Raw genomic sequence first — 24,456 nt, 5'->3', positions numbered from 1 at the left:
AGATATTAGTATAATAATATCTATTACACCAACAAAATTTAGTTTCCCTTGACTAGCTTTACACCGATTTTTTATTGTATTTACTCTTCTTGTTTTATAAACTATCACAATATCTTCATTACACTGATTGTACAGAAATTCTACACACAAAAAAGGACTTAGCTTACTTTGTTTAGATTAACCGCCGAGGCAGCTAAGGGCTTGTTGGCATCAGTATATTATATCTGCCAGTTTTATGTGTTCTCAGGTGCCTGATTGTCTGTTTATGGACGTTGACTAGTTGGTGAGAGGAGGGGTCAGGGTAACTTCATCCCTCTCTCGGTTAAAACTAGTTGACCTAATGTTGGTTTGCAATAAATCGAAATTCTTCCCGTCACAGACAAAATTTGAATTAGTTTATTTTTTTTCTCTAAAATTCTTTTCATTTCTCTAAAATTCTTCCTGTTTTTTTAATATATATTTTGGAGGTATCGTTGATATGGGACACTGTGTCCCGTCTTGCTTAGAAGATATATGGAAACACTGCTTCCTTTACTAGTTGTTGAAAACTCATCACTAATGATGGCATTTGAATGAACTAATTTTTAAACTGATTTGGATAATGAATTAATTATTGATTTTTTCTTGTAGTAACATCCGAGGAATAAAATTTGTTTTATTACCTAAAGTTTTGCTGTGATACCTAATTTTTTCATGATGAATAGTAGAAGTCGCTGTGGAGAATAAATTTCCCTTCAATAGGATTGCAGTATATATAATAAGCTCTATAAGCTTATGGAATCATTATGTTCTTGACTAATCAAGTGTGTCTGGGAAGGAAATGCATCTACCTTTTTTTTTACTTTGACTAAATTTAATTATGGAATTAAGTACTTAAATATAATAAGAATCACTTTTAAACAGCAATTATATCGAGATAAGCAGAGTAATACATTGACGTAGAAAGAGCATTACCAATATACCTGAGAATGGCTTGGCTTCAACCGAAGCAGAGAGATTATTGTGATTCGTTTGCAAAATTGCAAGTAGAGGGCCAGAAATAATTGAATTAGAAGCTAGAACTAGAGATAATTCAACTAGAAGCAGCATGTCCAAAGCGTTTTCTTACAATCTGCAAACTGAGGTTGAATTATACACTGAGAAATCCGTATCGTAATGTAGCGCTCGACCTAAAGCCTACTTATACGAATTAGTGAATATTATTCATTTACCAGGCCAAGAGAGGGGGGGGATTAGAACGGCATATCCCTCCTCCCATGTATTCTCTTGAACTGCAGTGTGGTTATGAGGGACCATAATGGCCGAGGAAAAGGTTCATGTGCTGCTTTGCTTAGTTGCTAGCAATTAAAAAGAATTTAATAAGAATAACCTTTCCACTACGGTAAACTTGTTTAGATTCCCGTATGTCATGGAAGCAAAGCAAGATTAAAACTTAGCAAAATAAATTTCAACTGAGCAAACATACTTTTTATCGTTACTATTTAATTTTAAAATTCAGCAAAACAATAAAATAAAAGTATGCATTTCTTTGAAAATACAGCAAAAAGGCAGTTATTGTAAAATGGCTTTATTAAAAAAAAAACGTTTATTAAAAATTTAACGTTTCGTTAAAAAAACCTTGGCAAAGCAATAGAAAAGAATAACTTAAAGCAATTGAGTAAATAATCTATTGCGATAATAAATTATATATATATATATACCTAAACAACAAAAAGGCAAATAAAAGCAACTGTTGAGAACACTGATGAACTTCAAAGCGATCTACGAAAGCAATGTGTTCTGAATATTGACAAATGCGGGTTTGTTTTTCAGCTGTTTTAACTTTTAGCAGATTTCAATGAACATTAAGTTGAAAACAATGGAATATTGAGATTGAAGTTCCTAAAAATGTCCAAAAGAAAGTAAAGATGTTTCTTAAGTTGCGGATTCCAAACAAATCATTACACTTTGAGAAAGATTTCTTAGTATCCTAATAGTTAACCGAATTTCTGTGTGGACCGTTGTTAGAAATTGACAATGCCCACATGATGCACTGAATGTAACCTTGGTAGAAATATCATCCCGCACATTGAGATGCTGATTCCAACTATTATTTGTTCTATTTGGAGATCGCATTTTCACCAGAGTCTTTCCATAGTCATAGCCAGAACCGGCATATTGTCTACATGTTATTATCGGGACTATAGAAATATTTAAAGTCGCATTGCGAAAGCACACCATCACTAGAGCCCTAATTTAATGTAGTCGATCTCTCCGTTAAAAGACGTGAAAAAGTTTAAATTATTCTTAGGTATCGAAACACTTACGTTTTAGCACCAGCGTAAGCCCTCTGGTGGGAAGCTGGGAGGAATCATCGAACATGTCATTTGACAGGGAATATCTGACATTTCTTTCCTTGTTTATCTCACTAGGAGGATTAAGTTCCAGTACTCGATATAGAATATCCATGATAGTTTCCTGGCATTTCGGTGAGCATGGGATAACCGCCTTTTTCAAGCATTTAATCGAATGTCTCACTGAGCTAAATAACAAAAAATAACGAGTATATTTAAACTGAATTTCTAAAATGAGTTGCATCTTTACATATTGTTATATTATATTTTATAATATTGAGTAAATATTAATTTCTTATAGATTTAAGTCTAATAATTTCACAGAAAGTTCTGTAAGGATTTTATTATAACCCACATTAAGTCGACAACAGCATGTATTATATACGCCTGCAGAATATTAGTTAATTAATATTTTTATTTTTAATTTTAAAATTGAATTTTGACCCTCTAACATATGGACTTCCACCCATTCAATAGATCATATCCATAATGCATTAATTATGTGCAGAAAGTCAAAAATGAGATGAAAATAGTCAAAACACTCAGTAACGCATTTAAAATTACAAGACATTGTACTTCGATTGCAAAAGGCTCGAATTCGATTCTCATCGTGAACGAGACGAATATTTATACGGGCGAGTCGATCTTACATGGAGGTAAATAGGGTGTTTCCTATCTGAAACTCAGGTTTTTTCATCCAGCATACAAGGAAATCATTCGGAACACAAACACACGAATTACAAACAAAAATGCTCTTGGTGATGGATGGCGGTGGCGGTGGGGGGGAGTGATTAGCTCTGAGTGTAGATGGAGGATTAAGTAGTGAAGGTGGTGGTTTGTGTGGAGTGCTCTTCTGCGATAAATCTTTGGATTTCTTGAAGTGTCACTTAATAATATTAAGCGACACACTTCCAAGGTGTGTAACTTAATGTTATTATTATATTATTATTATTATTACATTGAAGCATTGGAGGTGACAAATAATAATAATTCGGGAACCATTCTCTGGAGACCAAATATTATTAAGCTTGTATTCACTCCAGGAAAGGAAAATCATTTCATTATTAAAATTGCATTTATTGTCAATTTACCATTCAGTTTTGAATAACATAAAACTCCGACTATTTATAAGCTTAGTTGTCTAAGAACAAACTCAAGCCATCATAAATTCGACATTGCTTTTCATTCACTTAAAACAGTCGTACACTTGTTATTAAAGTTTTCATTTCTATCTGCTTATTATCATGAACCACATTCTTTCCTCAATACTTAAGAATAATTACATAAATTTGTTGCTGTCGGCTTTTATGCCACATTGGAATCTTACAACATCTACTTCTTGTGTATATTCATTAGGATAAAGGATTTATATAATTTATACATTAACTGAAACTGAATACACTTAATGCGCACTGGTTTGTAGTTAAAATCCACTATTTTGTGTGCACCAGTTTTTCATTCTGAGATTAAAAAATACTCTAATATATTCTGGTATACGAGAATTTAGTATTTTTTATTGCATGTTCATCAATTGCTGCAACTATCTATCATACCTCAAAGTGCATGCCGATTGCTTTCCTTATATGGTATCCTAATGATAATTTACCGCATTAAATGAAGCTTTCAATTTTCTCAGCTGTATTTCATAGCAAGCATAAAGCAGAAGAAAAATCTGAGGAACACATTATTCTGTTATTCGGATATGTTTTCATATAAAATAGCAGCAGACTACGAATGAGTGTATTATATCAGTTAATTGAGAAATGTTCCATGACCGGTTAGTCTTTTCGGTGAAAATATATTTTTTTTCTGGGAAGGGCAATAACACGACAGGACAAGTAGACAAACGGTTATTAGGAGAAGAAATAAATCTGAAGAAATAAACCTTAGCTGCTCTTATTCATATATGATTAGAGAAAAGTGGAGGAATGGTCGTAGCCCGTTTAGTAAAGCAGCGTCCAGAGAAAAGACATGCAGAGAGACCGTCTATATGAAAACGATTGGAGTGGAGGGAGCCAATGAGAGAAGGCGTCATCTAGAGCTATTCGCTTAATAGGAATAGTTCCCCCTCTGGATACAACTAGCATGTCATGTAGGATAGTTGTTGTCCTTCTCGGATGTAAGAACAATATACAGAGGTTAGGCAAATTCGGAATTTATAAATGTTGGAAGTTAGAAGTTGAGCAAAAGAGAAAATAATTCCAAGCATTTCTGGAGGCTGAAAAAAAAAGCTATGGACTTGATGTGTTTATGCCAGGATAGGCTAAATGGGAAAGTCAGGCCAAGGAGCCAATCCTGATTTTGGTCAGTTTGTGAGCTGAGTGATAATGAAAAGTGATGGAGAGCGAGACATGGTCTTTCTTCCGGGAAATAAGGCAAAATTAGAATTAGAATATAATAATGCAGGATTAGAATTAAGGCAGGAACACGATTAGCTGTGCTGTTTGGTTATCCAAACAGCACACGACAGCATTGTCTTTTATGGCAGTAAATTAGAATGTCTTTTACATGGTACCAAATATAGTGTTAAATTTGTGATCTTTGTAAACTTCATAAGAGAATTTACTTGATCACAATTTAACAAGTAGAAACCTTATTAAGAAAATCGTGCTTGCATCTAAGTATAAAATAAAATAAATATATTGAAAAGAATAATTGTTAACTCTCATAAGAACATTAATTGCATAATATTAGAAAAATTAGATAATTAATTAACAGTATTTAGTTATAAGAATTTTGCATGTAAAAGGCATGCTTATTATACACTTGAAACAACAGATTGTAAGTTATGCTAATTCTTAGAAAAATTGGGTGAGCTGATAGAGTTTGATGAAGCTGACTCATAGGATTAACTAAAACCAAAGTAAAGCCCAAGGTCACGGTCCCCGATTTAGACACTGCCACGGGTCATCAAAAATAGAAGTTTCAGCAGGGAGACACCGCCCTAACAGGTTACGATAAACGTATCCTAATGTCGGGGGTAAAAATTTAGTTGCACGAGGTGCCGGTAGGGTCATTATATAAAAGGGTTATGAACCTCTCCCCCCACCGGGGTCTTTTGTCAGTTTTCGTTTGGAGGTTACCTTATGAGTTTCCTGAGTGACGGTCAGGAGTTCCTCTCCATCTGACACGACATGGAATATTAATAAGTGGGATTTAGGTCCCGTTTTCCTACCATCGAGAACAAAGGCCACCACATGGTCAGGAAGAAAGGTATTTACTGTATACTAAGCTAACCCTGGTCTAAAGGAAGGCCATCTCGATTGCAGCCTGATATGCTGCAATCGAGATGGCCCTCATAATCCAAAGTACCCCAAATATGTCCCACTACAGAAGGAATATTTCTTCAGGAATCGCAGACAAGTAACGTCTAGTAGAAGAGCTTCATCAAACAGTATTGTGAAAGATTTTATATTAATTCTGTTAATTTAACATGGCTATAATTGTAGTTCGTATTACTAAGGAATTTGAAGGACTTGAATGAGAGGTGAACTAGGATTTTAGCTCACTTAATAGTATAGAGAAAGAGGGAACTAGTTTATCAGTGTTACTGAATGAGCGATAATGTGTATAGAGATTAGTATATGTGATTTACCCTTAACTAAGAAAGGTCAAAGGAATTGAATGTGGTTCATTGTAGCAACAGAATTGCTAAGCCCACATAACTCTTGTAAATTAATGTGTGTAATCCAATTGTGTCTAATTGAATTATTGTGCTTAAGCGGGTGAAAGATTTAAGCCAACTTAATCATTGACGGGAAAGCCTCTTTGTCTTGTGTACACGTGTAGAGTCTTTGTGGAGGCATAACAGCTTATCCCACATGCTAGTGTGAGATTTTCATTTCTTGTATTTTTCTAGACTTATTAACATTGTATTAATTTAGTATTGAATTAGAGTTTTTGGAATTTAATGTATTGTATTGTATTTATGAGTTTAATAAACTTTTGCTTATAAATAATCAGTTGTCTGAAATTGCCATTCAATGCACCGCTTGTAATAACGTACGAACTTAGGCAGGCGCGGGGGGGGGTTAAGTTACGAGATCAAGGTTATGACTGCATGATTATTTCACTTCTATACTTATTTTGGAGTTGCTTCTTGTTTTAAATTTCTTTATAAACTAAATGTCCTAAATGGCGCAGCCTCTTAGTATCCTAAAACTTTAAAAAATGTTTTAGGATACTAAGAGGAGCAAGAGCTTAGATTTCTAGTATGGAAGTGACGATATGTGGAGAAAAGGGATAAGTATATAAAGGAAAGTAAAGTATAAGGAAAATATATATTTAAACAAGAATGGAACACAACAATAGTACTCAATATATTATCTGATACCTGTTGCCACATATGTATTTATTAGGATAAAAACCACAAATCGTGAAACATTTTCTGTTTTTTGTTGGTTGATTAGCTGGAACGTAAATTTCTTAATTGTAGAAAGCTCCCGTATCAAATATAGTTAGCTACGCTATTTGATTAGCCACATTGCAAAATAGTCAAACAGATATCTCACAAAAAAACTCCCAAGTTATATTTCAAGGGGCAGAGAGTTCTTGCGGTTGTATAAACAAGGAGAAAGGAGAGGCTTGAAGAATAAGAATAATGAATCTATTGTGAAATGACTGATATTTAGTATTCCTATATCAAATACCAAATAGCTGTGCAAACAATGGCAGAGAGCGATGTACTATTGCTTTTTATTATCTATAATAAAGTAGACTTTATAATAACTTCATTATTATATGTATTAAAACTCTGGTTTTATGTTTACGAATAATCAGTGATCAAGAATACACAGTTCTTAATATCTAGAAGTTGAATTAAAAATTACTTTGCTTTTCCTTCCGGCTCTTTTTCTAGATGGCAGTTATTTTACTTTATTCTTATGTTGTGCTATTTTCTCGTCATTTCCATAATTCCAACTCCACATCCTTATATGAAATTAATTTATATATTTCTTCTTCTCACAGTATTAGGCCTATTGGCCTCACACCATCTCTTTAATGGTCTTCCTCTTTCTTTTTTCCTCATCGTTTATATCGCAGTATTCTTTTTTGTATCCTTATTGTCTGTTTGGTGACATTCCATTCACATTGAATCCATTCAGTTCTTTGATTATCTATTGTTTCTAAAATTAATTCTTATTGTAGTTCAAAATTTTCTGCGTTTATTTTTTATTTATTATAAACTAAATAAAAGAAAGGAAAATAAACTCAGAAATTATGTATAATTTAAATAAATAATCACATTTTGAAATATTTTTACTGAAGATAACTGGGGAAACCCAACTTACGCAGGTGTGTCTTCATCTGACTCAGGCAGATTCTGCATGGTAGTCATATAAACAAAGAAGCTTGGCAAACAGTGGCCCATGGTTTTATGGCTTAGCTGTTTGAGGCACTTCTCTGTCATTTCTCTCACTTCACCTACAAAATAAAACACAGTCAAATAACAGCATTTAAGTTGCATAAGATAAAACTTTATATGCAAACTAGGATTATGAGATACGAATACATAGGAAAAATCAATCTATATATACAATCCTAAAGATGATATAAACTTTATAAATCATAAATAATATTCTCTTAACGTGCAATACAAATGGAACATCATCAAATTCACTAACACGGAGAACATCTTAAGAAATATAGCTGTAAAGTGATTGCTGTAACAAGAATGACTTTACTATGTCTGTGTTATCAGCAAATCTTAAATCGATAGACATTGGAAGGGTGTCTACATTGACCTTATTAGAGGAATAATTTGCCCAAGAACAAAGTCCTACCAATCAGGGTCAATGAAAAAAAACCCACATGGAAGGTTGGTAATGGTCAACACACTGCATGTAACTTAATAAGCATAAAAATATAGATCAGAGATTCAAATACTTTTGCCCACTGGCATCCTTCCAGAAGAAATCTTAATTTTTATGTCCCGTTTCATTTTAATAATTATAAAAATATTCATAATTAAAAAGGTATAGTGATCTTTTAAACATAATGCTGGACGCACTTTTGATGAAACTATGGCAAGTTTCACATAATAAAATAAATAAATAAATAAAATAAAACAAATTACACACACACACACACACACACACACACACACACACACACACACACACACACACACACACACACACAGGGTGTTCGGGATAAATTTGACATATTTATAATTAATTATATTTTTCCGTAAGTTACATGTATTAACACACACTTCTCTTCATTTAAAAGTTTGGACCCTTCTTCATTCATATACAAGATGTCAGAAAGGCTGGATAGCTGGAACCCACCTGAATCATGGAAGAGAATAACTTGTATCATGATGATTCGTGCCCGCCATCAAAATAAGGATATTACGACTGCTGCCCAGTGCTCCCTGAATACAGTAAAAACAATCAGTCATGAACTAGAGACTTGCAATGGTGACTACGAGGATGTAGCAAGAAGAAAGATCCCTAGCAGACGATCTGATTGCGTTCGTACAGCAGAATTCCTCGCAAATCTGCAGGAACAGGTGTTGAAGAACCCTGGCATTGGAATTCGGGCTTTGTTCGTGGAGTTGCTAACTGTAGTCAAGCCCTGGATAACAAGGGTAGCCAATGGTAGGCCGTATGTATGGCAGCAGGATTCGGCCCCTTGCCACACCTCTGGGAAAAGTCAAAAATGGTTGTCTGAAAATTTCTACGACTTCACCAGTCCAAATGTTTGGCCTCCAAACTCCCCAGACCTTAACCCCATGGATTATTTTGTATGGGGCGCAGTTGAAAAAGACACCAATCGCACTTCCAGTAATACAAAAGCCCAGTTAATGGATAAAATTAAAACAGTTTTTGCGGCCCTTCCCAGGGAGACTGTAGCATCAGCTTGTTCGAGGTTCCGAAGCAGAATTGAAGCTGTGATCGATGCTAATGGTGGTTATTTTGAGTAAATCTTGTTGATAGTATTGTAATTAACTCTGCCTGTAATGTTTTTTTGTCAATTCATTAAATTTAATAGATACAAAGAAGATTTTCTTTTTCCTTACGAAACTGTCAAATTTATCCCGAACACCCTGTATATATATATATATATGTATATATATATATATATATATATATATATATATATATATATATGCTATAATATACTGGCATTTAAGCCTTACTTGCATCTTCTGTAATTCCAAAACAACCAAGCCTATACCCGCCTACAACAAGTTAATTGTTTTCTGTTTACACACACACACATACACACACACATACACACACTGGTGAGCTGCTAAAAGTTCAAAATTTTCTTTAAAAAATTCAAATCATTTGTCTTTATATTTCAAAATGTTTGGTAGGAATGCGACATTTTAACTCATTAGTTGTTACGCAATTCTTATTCTATCCTATCCTATTTTACACTCACGCGTAGACCTACATTTTATCATGTAGGTATTCGAAACCGAAATTCTAGAGAATAAGTTGGTTACTCCTTATTCCTGGAGGTGTCCTATATTTGTAGATGCGTGTGTTCACAGGACCGGTTTGTCTGTTCTGGGGATTCGAAAAACCCGAGTGTCCGGGTGAAAAACCTATCTTTGTATGAGACCGGCTGACTCACCCCTTTAGTCGATAGAGACCCGATAAAGGTTCCTCACGTCACTGACGGTAATCGAACCCGAGGTCTTTCCGACCGAAGGGTATAGACCTGGTATAGACGAAGTCTATACCAGGCGTGGCCAACTTCATTCTATACGAGGGTCAATATATGATGAGTGGTAGCATCACGGGCCGCACATTTTTAGACAGAACTTAAACAAAAATAAACTCTGCATTTTTTCAAGGCAATAGTTATATGTATTGAATTGCTATATTTGTTAAATCATTTTACTACTGGGAAAACAATATAAAATACTTGATTGATTAAAATATAAGTTGTTAAATTAAATTTAATTACATATTTCCGTTTTTTTTTTTTTTTTTTTACATGTAACACAACTTAATGAGAACACTCTGGGCGTTCATGTGCGGCAACAAATTCATCAAAGTCGATTTTCAACGATGATGACGATATTCGTAACAAATCCTGAAGGTGGTCATCAGTCAGTTGGCTTCTTTGTGACGTTTTAATCCTGCCGCGGGCCGCACAAAATTACGTTACGGGTCGCATGCGGACCGCGGGCCTGCTGTTGGTCGCCTATGGTCTATACCGACTAAGCTACGGAGGCTGTTACGCAATTAACTTTTGAAATAAAAAAAAAAGTATGTTTCTTCGCTCTTATTTTTTCTTCACTCTTTCTTAATTTCCATTTATTTGTTTCATTTCTGGAGCTTATCGATGACAAAAAGCGATTCATCACTGGTGTTTATGATGATCGAGTAAAAAACTGAGTTTTGTATTGCAAGATTGCAATACAAATTTGATTATAAATCGTCAAATTTGTCACCAGAAAGGAAGATAGAGCAAATTTAGAATACATAATAATGCTTATAGCATCATTGTAAACCGAAAATGATTAGGTGAGGGGCAGCCTAGGCTTGGTTGCAATATACTGGCTTACATGCCAGTATATTATGTCGGTGAACAGCACCTTCTCCTACTAGTTTACCTGTTTTTTAGAGAAAAAAAAATATCAGTATCACCGATATTATATTTTTGCATTTATTCCAGTTAAAGACTCCCCCAATTGTTTGCCGACTTTGCCTGATTCCTAAAAATGAACACAATATACTAATACTTCATTATCCTCTTCACGAGGATAATAAAGCATTAGTGCTTCATGAAGTGGGCACTTTTTCGACGCGTAAACATTTATTATTATCAAATTATTAGCTTCTAGTATTTTTAATTTTTAAACTGCTGAGAAGGCGACGCTGGGTGAGCTAACATTTTTAGCTCTCCCAGTATCTAGCGACTGTGATTGGTTATTGTGTCAACCAATTCAATTGAATGTTGTCACTTGTCATGAGTTGAGCGCTGCTGTATCCGATGGCTGTATTATAAACTGTTACACATGTTTTCTGGAACTGAAAATTTGAAAGTGGATGTTAGGAGAAAAAAGCTAATTGTTTTTTTTTTTTTTTGCTTGTGCAGTATAGCATCTGTTGAGGTTGCAAAGTTTTTTAACGCTATAGAGACATTTTTATTCTAGTCTTCGGAAACAAGACAGTTAAAAATATCTATTCCTGAATAAAAATCAATATTCTGTGTATTACAAGACGTTGTTGATCTACAACAAAATACCAGCATATGTGAGATTGATAAAACAGAAGAACCCCTGATACTAAAAAACAAACAAGCAAAAACCCAATGAATTGGGTTCCCGAAAGTGTGGATAATTCCGATAATGATTGGATGTTATGTATACTGAGTCTCAGTGAACAAAATAAAATTCTTGGAAATCGGAGCAAAATATACACAAACCAGAAAAACACACATAACATATGCAACAAATTTTATGAGATGATTTGCTGCTCCATCAAACCATATTTATGCCTGCAATACTCTCTCTCTCTGTCTTCATAAGTTTTTGTTTTTGTTTTTTAATCATGCCAACATAAATTCACTTATTCAAATTCACTCATTCATGTTTAGACTTTATAGGATCGTGCTTATTAGCTCTTATGGGACAGCAACTTATGGGACACACATATCACAAATGACAATTATTATTAAATCGGGTAACATTAATGAAAGTGTTTCTACTCACTTATTTTTTCCTATTCTTACATGCTTATAAATGATGGTTCACATATTTTCATCTTTCAGTATTTCAAATATACCAACCAAATATAGCATTCACTTTCATTGTTGTTATCTAATAAATCATAAAACAAACAGATTGTTCCCCTTGCAATTAATTGCATTGGACCAATTAAGATGAGTGCTAGTGTTCTATGCACTCTCAAAACTTTCATACATCGATAAAAATGCAATCACATGGTCATGGGCGTCTACAGAGGTGGGGGAAACGGGGGCACTTCCCCCTGGATCGAGTAAAAAAGTTCACAAATTATAATCGTAAAAGTGATTGAGATATGTATTACACCCTCGACTCTGGGACGCTTTGTCTGTCTAAAAATTTTATTATGGGTTGGCCTGTTTGTAATTATTATCTATGTGTGTATGCGAGGATCATAATTTATTTATATTTCGAATGGTTGAGTGAATTAGTGATCGTGATGGCGTTGCGATACATGAAAAGCGTGATGACTTTTTAACCTTCCATAAACACGAAAGTGATTGTGGGAAAGAAACTCACGTAAGGTAATATGACAGACTAGCAAAATCAACAATCAAAGAAAATATGCCGTGCTGCAAATATAACTGAGGAACAAACAAACAATCGCCAGGAATAACAAAGCGGATAAACGTTGAAGTCACGCAACCTAAGCAATAAATAGAAGTATTGTTTACGCCGGCGAACATGTTCCAGATACCTTTGGACCATTACTAATTGGAGAATTAAAGCTTAAATGCATGCAGTAAAATTTAGAACTAAATGGATGGCGTGAGATACCACAGAGGAATATATATATATATATATCAGACAGTACTTACCCGGAAGAATATTTTTGGTTTCAAGGTATAGTCTTCCGTATTCTCTTGTGGCTCTTAAGATAGTCTTAAGTGTAGACTGGAAGAGGAGCCACTTCTGATGCCTACATGTCTGTGTCACGTGTTTCTTGATACACTTCAGAACATTATCTAAAATACTACAAAAAGAAAATAAAATCAACATTTCTTTTTCTTCATTATGAAAAAAAAAAAAACGTCACTTACCTTCGCGTGTAAATAAATAACAATGGAAAGAGTCACAGATATTGCTGTTTCCCTGTGTACTTATTTACCAAAGGTGAATGAAATTCATAGAAAAAATATAAAAAGACATGGAGTTATGAAGAGATCGAAATGTTTATCAGTCCTTGCTGATAAACATCTATATATTAGGATTATAATATAAAATATTATTTAAATGCACGTAAGCTCGCTTCAGCTTTATTTATTATTAGGTGCAGATTAATGGTAACGAATTTTAACTGATACTTACATCTCCGATGGGGATTCACTGTCCGAGGGTTCATATTCATTCGAGTTATTCTCCATATTTTTAAGACAGATGCGAGTTTTATTGATGTTTTGTTTCATCATCATTTCAGTACATAATTCCCTCTCCGTATAAGGTATAAAGTCATCTGTTTACAAAAAAAAAAAGGATACTTAATGCATTTGACTTTAAGTTTCTTTTATATATTATTTCTCGTATTCCCACTGGATACACATTTCAATTTGTACATATTTTTTAAATCGTTTATTTTGTTCAATAATTATAATTTAAAGTTTGTTTGATGACCAACTTATGTGTAACATAGACATTTCAAAATTCACACAAAATGTTTTCAAAAAAAAAAAAAGAGATATTACAGTTAGTAGATGAAATAGGAAGAATTAAAAGATGTAAAGTGTTTCAAATACAGCACATTTATCTTATTTATTTTTACAAAGATAACTTATTTAACATTTTTCTATCTTTCTACAACATATATATACAAACTACATTACTTTTTTTCTGTCTTTTTTTGAATAAGTAAAGTACCGAAAAACGTAGAAACCAATTGGCCGTTGTCTCTATCTCCATGCTAACAAAGCATGCATCTAGTTACTAACTACAGTAGATATTTGTTCCAGGTGTGGGAGGGGGAGGATATATGGAAGATACCTACCATCCTCTTGTATCTTTTCATCTATAAAGGTCTCGTTTTCTCCTTCGGTCGACCAACCGTCGGAAGTATCTTTTGCGATGGGACCAAAGAACATCTCTTCCAATAACTGTGGCATTTGCTCTTGAGTACTAGTTACCGCGGCATGTGTATCCTTTATTTCGCATATCCTGCGACCTATAGCATCTGTAGTTATCGTTATTACAGTTACGTTGGAGGAATATTTAGGAATTTGGAATCTGAAGAGCGAGAGCAGAATCTCTAGTGATTTGACGACATCAAAAGGGCAAACTTCAAGTGCGCCCTTTAGACAATCCGTTAACAATTTATCCTCCTGTCTGTAAATTAAAAAAAAATGAAATATGAAATTATTACACCATCCACAAAAGCATGTTTATTATTTAGAGTAAGATACAGTGAACGCTTTATTTATCATTATTATTTATGTTTTTTTTTATTATTATTATTATTTGTATTCTTCTTCTTTGGTGCATCAATACGAAGATTGGTTACCTGCCAGTAATGTTCCGAAATGTTTATCAGTGTATATATTTCGAAATATATACACTCAGATATTATTCCCGTCTTCATGATAGTGAAGTACACAGATATCACTATAGTAGAAACACATAGTAGAACATCGGAGATATGATATCATTACTTATGATATCATTAGTAAACCTATTGTGTGTGTGTGTGTGTGTGTGTGTGTGTGTGTGTGTGTGTGTGTGTGTGTGTGTGTGTGTGTGTGTGTGTGTGTGTGTGTGTGTGTGTGTGTGTGTGTGTGTGTGTGTGTGTGTGTGTGTGTGTGTGTGTGTGTGTGAATCTTACTTACGAAAGATAATAAACTTATGTACATTAGTTAGAGACCAAACATGGAACTCTTTTTTAAGTCGCTTCAGGCCTGCAGTAAGCAGAACAATGATCTCATCCTGAGTGATGAAATTCATCTTGCACTTAAAGCCATTCATGAGCATCTATGCTCAGGACGGAATCGAACTTACACAACCTTTCGAACCAGTACGAGAACAGATACGCTATCCATTCAGATAATCGCATTGGCATATATGAGCTCACAAATGTAACATACGCACCTGCCGATATCATTAGAAGACTGTTGTAATGGTAACGCTTCAGAATCAGAAAACTTGCTTTTCACACAAGCGCTAACGATATCGAACTGAAAACGATTTGCACACATTTCCATGTCGTCCTTTAGGGGACCTGAAAAAGTAATACAAAAATTCATTCCAGACAGATACAAGTGAAACAATCCAATGTCTACATTCATCCTGACTATATTTAGAAGTGTACCGAATAAAAATATAGTAAAAAAAAATACCAATTTCATACGTATCTACATCATTTGCTACTAAGCAAATGCAATATCATGAAAATATTATAATAAATCCATTAAAGAATTCTTTATAAAATTGATAGAAAATTGGATTAGAAGGAAATCCATTGACAAAAGAAGAATGGGTCGTACCTGGTTTTATTTTTTCTACCCTTTCTTTGATAGGAGTCTGTAGCGCACTCATCAAGTCGGAAGCAGCGGTTTCGTACGAGTCCAAATTCGTGAACATGCATTTCATATTCCCTTTACGTTGCATACATTGCGCTACATGGTCCAGAATCCTAGAATAATTAATTGCATCACTATTCATATTCAATGAGTAGATTCGGTTATAGCCAATATAGCCTAATAAGCTCCTTACGCTTAAACAGATCGTGTTCTACTATTTCAAATAAAAGAAAATAATTTACATGATGAGCCTTTATATCTCAGTTAGTTTAGATGAGCCCTTTGATTGGAAAAAACAGGTTCGAATCTCGTCTATGATGTGAGGAACCTTTATCAGGTGTTTTCAATTAAATGGTAAGTCGGTCGCATACACAGACGAAGGTTGTTTCGTCTCGAAAAAGGCAAACAGGCCTGAAGAACGCACGCAATATACAGACATGTGACACTTCAGAAATGAGGATTAACCAACCTTTTTACGTCAGATATGGTTTCAAGCCCTTGCACGGTGAAATATGAGTTTACGCGTAAGCGTAAATCAGCAATGTACACGTGTGTGTGTGTGTGTGTGTGTGTGTGTGTGTGTGTGTGTGTGTGTGTGTGTGTGTGTGTGTGTGTGTGTGTGTGTGTGTGTGTGTGTGTGTGTGTGTGTGTGTGTGTGTGTGTGTGTGTGTGTGCGTGCGTGCGTGCGACAAAAGGAAATAAAACGCATCATGTAAATGATTTACTTTGTCTATATAAGAAATTTTGTTATTTCTTCTGCCTTGAAATTTCTCTGGTAGGAAATTTAATATAATGCTAACGATTCTCGCGTTATTCTATCTCTCTCTCTCTCTCTCTCTCTCTGTTGTTCTTCGAAGTTGTGATATTTTTTTATGAATTTACAGCCTTGGATAGACTCAGTTATGAGGTTAAGATTGCCAAAAAAATGTAATTTCTTTTCTCGTTTACTCATCGCATATGATAACCTACGGAAAAACTGTCGTGTTCTGAATTTTCTGTACGTATTCTTTACATCATTCACCTGTTATAATTTTCACGGATCGTGTTATAAAAGAAAGATATTGCATAAGAATCTCGCAGTGACTATAGGATTGAATCGTATATGCAACCGATCGGTATTTTTTCGTATATTTTTCATCCATTTCTGCTAAGATGGAGATTATATGTCAACGCCATCATACACCCTCAAAGGATTTGACAGATATTATGGTGGTACGCATTTAATATATCGTGATTAGTTTTCTATAAATAACTTTCTACAAAATAGATTAAGTTTATTTTAGGACAAAATCACATATCTGTGATTTTGAATACGGTATGAAATAATACGGTATGAAAGTATACATTCCTTTTGGTTGAGCAGCCTTTACATTTCTGTTTAGGATAAGAGTAACATTTCTGGATGCTTTTCAACTAAAAGTGAATTAGCCACTTTTATTGCAGATTCTTCCTCATCGCATATAGAGAAACCTGCTATACTGCTATGATTACTGCATATGTTTTATTGACTAATATTAAAGAAAAAGGCATTGATCAAGTCATTCGTCTGACTTACCTTCCGATCGAAAGCGATTTCACGATATTTATTTTTGCCTTTGTGAGAATGGCTTCATCTTGCATGCACAGCTGCACTTCAGCGAAATGCTCTTCGACTTCTATCTTCGTACAGCCAACCCCATCTTTAAAAAAAATACAAACAATAATATGCAGAACTATTTATTTCAAACTGATAAAATCAGCATTTTATATAACTATATATCTTCTGCATGTTAAACAAAAAATATTTTACTGCCATACACTTAGTTTTTTTTTCCCTTTAATATTTCATCTTGAACTGCCGTCGATCAAATAATGGAAAGTCTGTTGGTTGTCACAATGTTGTTGGTAGAGATGGTTATTGAGACTAAATGACCTCTTTGAACTGCGTTTTGAATCAAGATGATAACATTAGTGTTTAATTTTAGTGAGTCACCTAGTTGTAGGCTCTTAAAGATACTCAAATTAATTTTTAATTGCGTAGCAAAGACGTTGGTTACAAAGACCCGATTTTCATTCCTAAGAGGAACATTTATAATGACTTTTCAACTAAGAATCAGTCGCATGTAGAAGTGGAAGGGTTCTGGAATATCGGAATTTTCTTCCTTGCATTTAAACAACAACAGCCTGAGAACACAGCGGTTTACAAATAATATCACACTGGATTCGTTAGCAAGCTGACTGTATCAATATGCCTTTCATCAGAATGAACAACTCACGACACTTCTAATATTTTCTTAGGGATAATCTAGAGGGATACGGCTTTGCCCTTTCTCTACCCATTACCAACTTATACATGGAATTCTTTGCATTCAAAGTAGTATTCGTTTTGTTCCCGTAACAGTAAGCTAGAATACAAAGCACATAAGGCACATTCAAATGTTTTGGACAAAAGGCAAAACAGCTGACATCAGGAATTCCCATCTTAAATATGGACTTTCCCAATAATAAATACATTCCGATCGTTTTATATTATGGAAGAAAACTGGACTCCTCCATGATGACGTTTTTGCAAGGAGCTCAAATTTACAGAGCCCTTCCCTATGGCGTAGCAAGCACTTTGCACCTTTGAATGGACTTTGCATAGTGTCCTTCCATGCTGTAGAATATTTGGATATTTACTTGATCAAGATACTTAACCGAAAAAAACGTTGAATAATTGCATATTTTATATTATTTTTTTAAAATTAAGTTCAGTCTTTCTATTAAAATAGATTTTGTTTTCGAAAGTTCACTATCAATGATGATATAAGTCATGTAAATCTACACAGAGAAAATAACATTGGTGATACACACGGAGTTTTTACTAAGTTCTTATACTGAGGGGAATCAGAAGCGTTTAGGATAGAATCAGACTTATATGAGTGATCTAGGATCACTCGTATAAGTTATCCTCTGTTGTCAGCAGAGGATAACAATGTTATCCTCTGCTGAGTCATCGTTATTTGGAACTGCTTTTGTCTCCATATGTTTAACGTATGGAGACAAAAGACTTTTACCCACGATTCAACATCTTGACTTTAGATGATTACCATGTGTGGACATGGTGTTTCATCAGGCCTGGTGTGAAAGTTACTACACTTGTCATGTAGACAATATGGTGGGTTAGTTTAACAAAAACTTCGAGCAGACCGATCTCAAGATTAGAAAGTTTGGATGGTTTCATGCATTTGAACACACGATCCAATAGTTATCGGATCGCGTGTCTGGCATATTGGAAAATGCCAGAACACCACACTGCATGACCCCATTTATAGCGTATAATACCGTCTCATACAGCAACGTCAAGCAACGCGTACTGCTACACTTGCCTATCTTAGAACGGCCCACGAACTGGCACTGAAATGACTACAGATTTACTTAGGAAATGCTCATTCGCACATAAAAACACTCATTGTAAGAAAATATTTTTAAATGGATGAAAAAACTCATTCAACAAAGAGAGAGAGAGAGAGAGATCTAAAAAATCTACCATAGAAGTAACAGTAACACTATTTCAGACAATAATATATACAGCACTATGGTTAAGGACAAAGAGATGGTGGCAGTGTCTACCATACTCTCTTCCCTAGAGGGAAGTTAAAGTCACTGATAGTCTTGGGCCAGCTATATGTGATTGGCAAAGGATAGAGTTTTGTTGCTCTTCAGTTTCCAAAACATTAGGGTTAAACGGTCTCGCTTGCTCCTTTTGGGAAATAAAACGGTTTTAGGAGATTGAATTTTGGAGTGAGTGACTCAGTTACATAAAGAAGGGGCATAAATCTTATGGCTATACTGCACTTTCTCTGTAGAGAACTGGACTAAAATCCAAGTTAGACACATTTAATGTAAGTGAGACAACAATATAATAATGTATACGTAATAGGTTTGTTAAATTAGGTTTCTCTAAAAAACGACAAATATTTTATACCTCAAAGAATAAACTTTATATCCTTATAACACACACGCGCACATATTAAAAATGAATATACTAAAACCATAAAAAGTATGTTTAGTTTTAAACTAAATGATGTATTTACCTTCATTGTCTGATCCAATTGGAACAACTACATCACATATGGTGGGGAGATTATCTGCGAAATATGATTAAAAAAGTCATGCATAAATTATTTATAAGAAAATTTCAATCCACATTTGAAACATTTGGATTTGAACGGTTTATAGGGGAAAAAACACAGATGTTCTGCTCTCGTTATAAAATGATTTATCTCATTGCATTAATGAAATCTGTGTTATTTCATATCAAAATGAAAGGATAATACAGGAATTGTTATAACTGAAAATATTCAATGAAACTGCATGTTGTGTTATTGAATTATAAATGGCACAATCGAATATTAGGAAATGCATGTGCTGCTACTGATTATAAATAGAGACATACGGAAAGCAGTAAAAGCACCACACACACACACACACACACACACACACACACACACACACACACACACACACACACACACACACACACACACACACACACACACACACACACACACACACAGATCCTTACATAAATCAGAGGGAGGGAGAGAGAAAGAAAGAGATTGATAATCAGAAAGAAATTGATAGAGAAAGACAGTGTTCGATATCATACCTGAATGGATCATGATTCGATGCATTACATCTTCGGCACTGATTGTTTCTTCCGTTTGGTTTATGCCTGGTGATTCAATCAATGCTCTTTTTGGGACACCGTCTCCTCTGGTATCAAATATCACTCCCATAACTGAGCCAATTATCTTCAACACGCTGTCAGTAGCTCTTATCGGACAAAGTATTAATACGTCTTTAATGCATTTTACGGTCTCTCTAAAATGGAAATTATAATATTACATGAAGCATTCACAACTATAATATACGTTATTTTTCAAAATTATCTGAATTTTCAAATATCTCAAAATTCCTGGCCAGGTTGGCAAAGTGATTAGAGTATCAGCCAACCAAGAGAATGTAGGGTCGAATTCCGCCTTGAGAATGAATGTGAGTGAATGTCTTCAGGTAGGAGATCCCTGGCTGGTGTGAGACGCCCGTCCTGCTTATTGCAGATCTAAAGTGGCTTGAAAACATTCCTGCATAAATAAAAAAAATATATGCAGAAGAATAGAAAAAAAATGCTTAGCCCTCTCACTATACGAATCGTTTACTTTATTTTATTTATCGAGAACCCACCCACGAGCGGTTGGTCAACCTATAGTATGGTAGTACCATAGATGGGCACTAAGGAACTTATTCACATTTGACTTGAAAAGCAGTGGGTTATATTCCTTAGGAAACGCATGTAGTGGAAGACTATTCTAGAGGGAAGCAGTGGAAGGGATAAAGGAAGTGGAGAAATTTATTCTGTGGGTTTGGAGTGAACTGTGAAAGAGGGAGTTGTTTTAACTGGTGTACGCCTTTGGACGAATTTAAAAGACGATAGGGAATTACTGACGCCAATTCTTATGAACAGTCACCATAAAAGAAATTACAGAAGATGCAGGTTGCAGAGACTAACGCCTGTGCGAAAGTGAGTGGAGTGTATTAGTGTGAGAGGGATCATCAACAATAAGCACACCAGCCGAGATATGAGAGCGATATTCAATGATCGCACGAATTTGTGATTTGCATAGGGTTAGGATTTATTTGGAGTTGAAGTAACGCCTCAAGTGAATGAGAAAGTCTAATTTTTTGGATGCAGAGAAGGCAATATTTGTGATATGTTTGTACCAAGAGAGAGAGATTTGAGTTATTCCGAGAAGATGAATTTTGAACAGAGAATAGAAAATCATGAGTAGAGAAACATCTGAATAGTGATTTAAGTATTTTCAAGGAGAAGATTGGAAGAACGGGTTTCTTTTTCTGGGAAATAATTTACAGCTGTATTTCGCTAGCACTGAAGTTAATAATGTTATCCCAACTCCGCTGATGAATGGTTTGTGGATTAGAATTTAAGGCAATAGAGATTGGAGTTTTGGAGGTTGTGGTGGTTTGTGCTTTGCAAGGTTCAAACAAAAGGAGTAGTGCAATGTGTTGTCATCAGCAAAACTGCATAGTGGATTGGTAGTCAGCTGGAGTAGATCATTAATACTGTATATCGAAGGAAGAGGTTGGGCGAAAGAACGGAGCCTTGTGGGACCCTAGCATTAGCTGTATAGAGAGAAGATCAGGAGCCACCCGCAATCACTCGAAGTGACCGTGCGGCCAGAAAGCTGACTATCCAATTTCAAAAGTCAGGAGGCAGACCGGCTGATGAGAGTTTCCTTAATATGCCCTTCTGTCAAAATCGGTCAAAAGCCTTGGAGATATCAAGAGCAACCACTTGAGATTTGCTAAATCTCAAGTGGTTACTCTTGATATCTCCACAATCCTTGCTAAATCTTTCCAAGATATTTGTCGAGAGATCGGCGACCCATGTTAGTAAATTCCTGTTGATCGACAGTGAAGGAATCCATACTGTCAGTCATTTATTATTATTATTATTATTAGCGGCATTTATTCTCGGCTTCCAAGGATGCCCTCTCGTCATTTCCCCACCCTGCATAAATTGAAAAATTCCATCAGTTGAAATCCTGTATGACCCCTTCAGAAGTTTGTAAGTCTCTATCATATCACTCCTCTTTCTTCTATTTGGTAGTGTCTGCAGTCTGGAAATTCTCAATCTGTCTTCATAATCAGTATTCCACAATCCTGATATCATTTCTAACACACTCTCCTTTGTACTTTCTCTAATATATCAGAATAACAACGGAAACGAGACCTGCTCACAATAGTCCAAGTGAGGTCTTATCAAGCCCTTTTAAAGAGGCAAAGTTATATCCTTATCTTTACATGTGAACGTTCGTTTCAGCATTGCAATTATCTTTTGAGTTGTGTTTGCAACCTTTGCCACATGGCCCCCTGAACTTAAACTTCCTATCTATTAACAGTCCAAGATTCCTAGCCTCATCAGTGTCTTCTAGCCTAATCCCACCAACATAATACTACACCAATATAATACCAATATAATACTACATTGGATATCTAATCATGCCGAAGTGAATGACTTTACCTTTACTGAACTGACACCCATTTTTCCATGCCCACAATTCCAGCCTATTCAAATCATTCTGCAAAGACTGCATATCAGCAGCATTCCTGATTACCCTACCTATCTTTGCATCATCAGAAAATAACTGTATGTCGCTTGTCAAATCCTTCCCAATATCATTAATGTACAGATTGAATAACAGCGGATCAAGCACTGATCCTTGCGGTATACCACTTGTTATTTTTATTTTATTTATTTTACTTTTTTATTAATCTTTGTACTGGTTATGGGCAGTACTACCCTTACATCACTTGATATAGGCCTTTACAAGTGTTTTACCCTATGCCTGTTCTAGTTATCATTGTAGTCATTCTCTGGTGGCAACGCCATGCCACCAGAGAATGACTGATCAGATCCCCCGTATACCACTTTTTGTTATATGTCAGTCAGCCATCCTCTTATCCATGCTAATATTCTATACTCGAAACCTATATTCTCCAATTTATGCAACAGTCTACCACGCTGTATTCTGTCAAAAGCCTTAGCAAAACCCAAAAGTATCAATGGTGTATCCTTCCCCCCCCCCCTTGTCTAGTTCAATGGTAACATTGTTATAGAATGTGAGCAAGTTGCTAAAACATGACCTTCCTTTTGTAAACCCATGTTGTTCATTGCTAAGTAGAGATTCACTCTCAACCCATTTCTGAATGCAACCCCTAACCAATTTTTCCAAAATCTTCACAACCTGAAGATTTTGGTATCCTGAGATACTAATTGGTCGATAGTTGAATACATCTGTCTTTGCACCCTTGAGCAACGGTATTACCATACATTCCAGATGGTTATTAAATGAGAGTCTTCAAGATAGCATAGGAATTGGTGTTGGTTTTTTTTTTTACATTACGTTAGAAAGAGCTAAAGAATGTACTATAGGTTTGCAAAAAAATAAAGAAAAGAAGATTAGCAGGGACACTAGCGATAAACCATATTCTGTAAACCAACGGCAGCTACGTAAACACAAAACTACATTGTTATTTGAATTAGGATTCTAAATCTTTACTGGTTTAGACAAATATGACAACTCGGCTGTCTCTCAGCCTTTTCGTAATGTATATTCTGTTTGAAAGAACGTTTTAATGGCATTCACGAATTAAAGGAAGCATTACGTATGTGGCTTGTCATCAGCCGATTTTCCCCCTGCATGTATAACTAAAACCTGCATACCTTTGGACCAAATTGAAGAAAGATCCCTTGTATACTTACTGTGCTATCGTTAAACTAATTTCATTAAATACACTCTAGATACTTTCTGACTTAGTCTCAGTTATGATAATTGCAGCAGGAAAGATTCTTGCTGCTCCTTTTGTCAAGCATAGACTTCGCAAATGTTAGTAAAAATTTCTTTTATGAGGTCTATTCTCGATAAAAGGAGCGAAATCATAAAATGAATGAAATTAAAGAATGAAATGTAGAATGAAATAAAGAGAAAAAATAGAATGAAATAATGAAATAAAGAATAAATAATGAAATACCCTTTAAGACATGCATACCAAATTTAAAATAATAAAAAAACAACAGTCTAATTATAGAATATAAATACAGTCCAGGATTAAACTTCCGGAAAGAAAGGAAAAAAAGATTCCTTTGCAAATCAATTTATTGTAAAAATCAGCTTAAAACTTTAGCATAGAAAATAATCAAAACATGATAATAAATATCCATTAAGAAAATCAATATATTCGCCAATCATTAAATAGTTCATATATCAGGTCACTGAAATCTATAATCAATATTATGGATATCACTGGCCTGATAGCCTGTTTTCGACAACCCTTTATAATCGAGGACCAGTCAAAAACTCCAAAATAT

The 24,456-nt window shown here is 34.8% G+C and overlaps 1 protein-coding gene across 1 annotated transcript in view; it reads right to left on the bottom strand.

The window, feature by feature from the left end:
* LOC150108320 (uncharacterized) overlaps positions 1-24,456 on the bottom strand; it is a 138,882-nt gene that overhangs the window by 7,907 nt on the left and 106,519 nt on the right. The window contains exons 22-31 of the mRNA XM_090390446.1: positions 20,176-20,390; positions 19,601-19,654; positions 17,101-17,224; positions 15,510-15,658; positions 15,115-15,244; positions 14,024-14,358; positions 13,351-13,495; positions 12,861-13,015; positions 7,625-7,757; positions 2,307-2,521 (exon numbers count right to left, since the gene is read on the bottom strand). Coding sequence (XP_090246572.1) covers positions 2,307-2,521; positions 7,625-7,757; positions 12,861-13,015; positions 13,351-13,495; positions 14,024-14,358; positions 15,115-15,244; positions 15,510-15,658; positions 17,101-17,224; positions 19,601-19,654; positions 20,176-20,390 — 1,655 coding nt within the window. The remainder of the gene's footprint in view (positions 1-2,306; positions 2,522-7,624; positions 7,758-12,860; positions 13,016-13,350; positions 13,496-14,023; positions 14,359-15,114; positions 15,245-15,509; positions 15,659-17,100; positions 17,225-19,600; positions 19,655-20,175; positions 20,391-24,456) is intronic.

The sequence above is a fragment of the Typopeltis vanoorti genome, chromosome 3, assembly GCF_054136105.1.
Source record: "Typopeltis vanoorti isolate ZY-2024b chromosome 3, IOZ_Tvanoo_1.0, whole genome shotgun sequence".
Taxonomy (NCBI): domain Eukaryota; kingdom Metazoa; phylum Arthropoda; class Arachnida; order Uropygi; family Thelyphonidae; genus Typopeltis; species Typopeltis vanoorti.
Note: the sequence above shows the minus strand (reverse complement) of the source record. Positions and strands in the feature narration are given on the sequence as shown.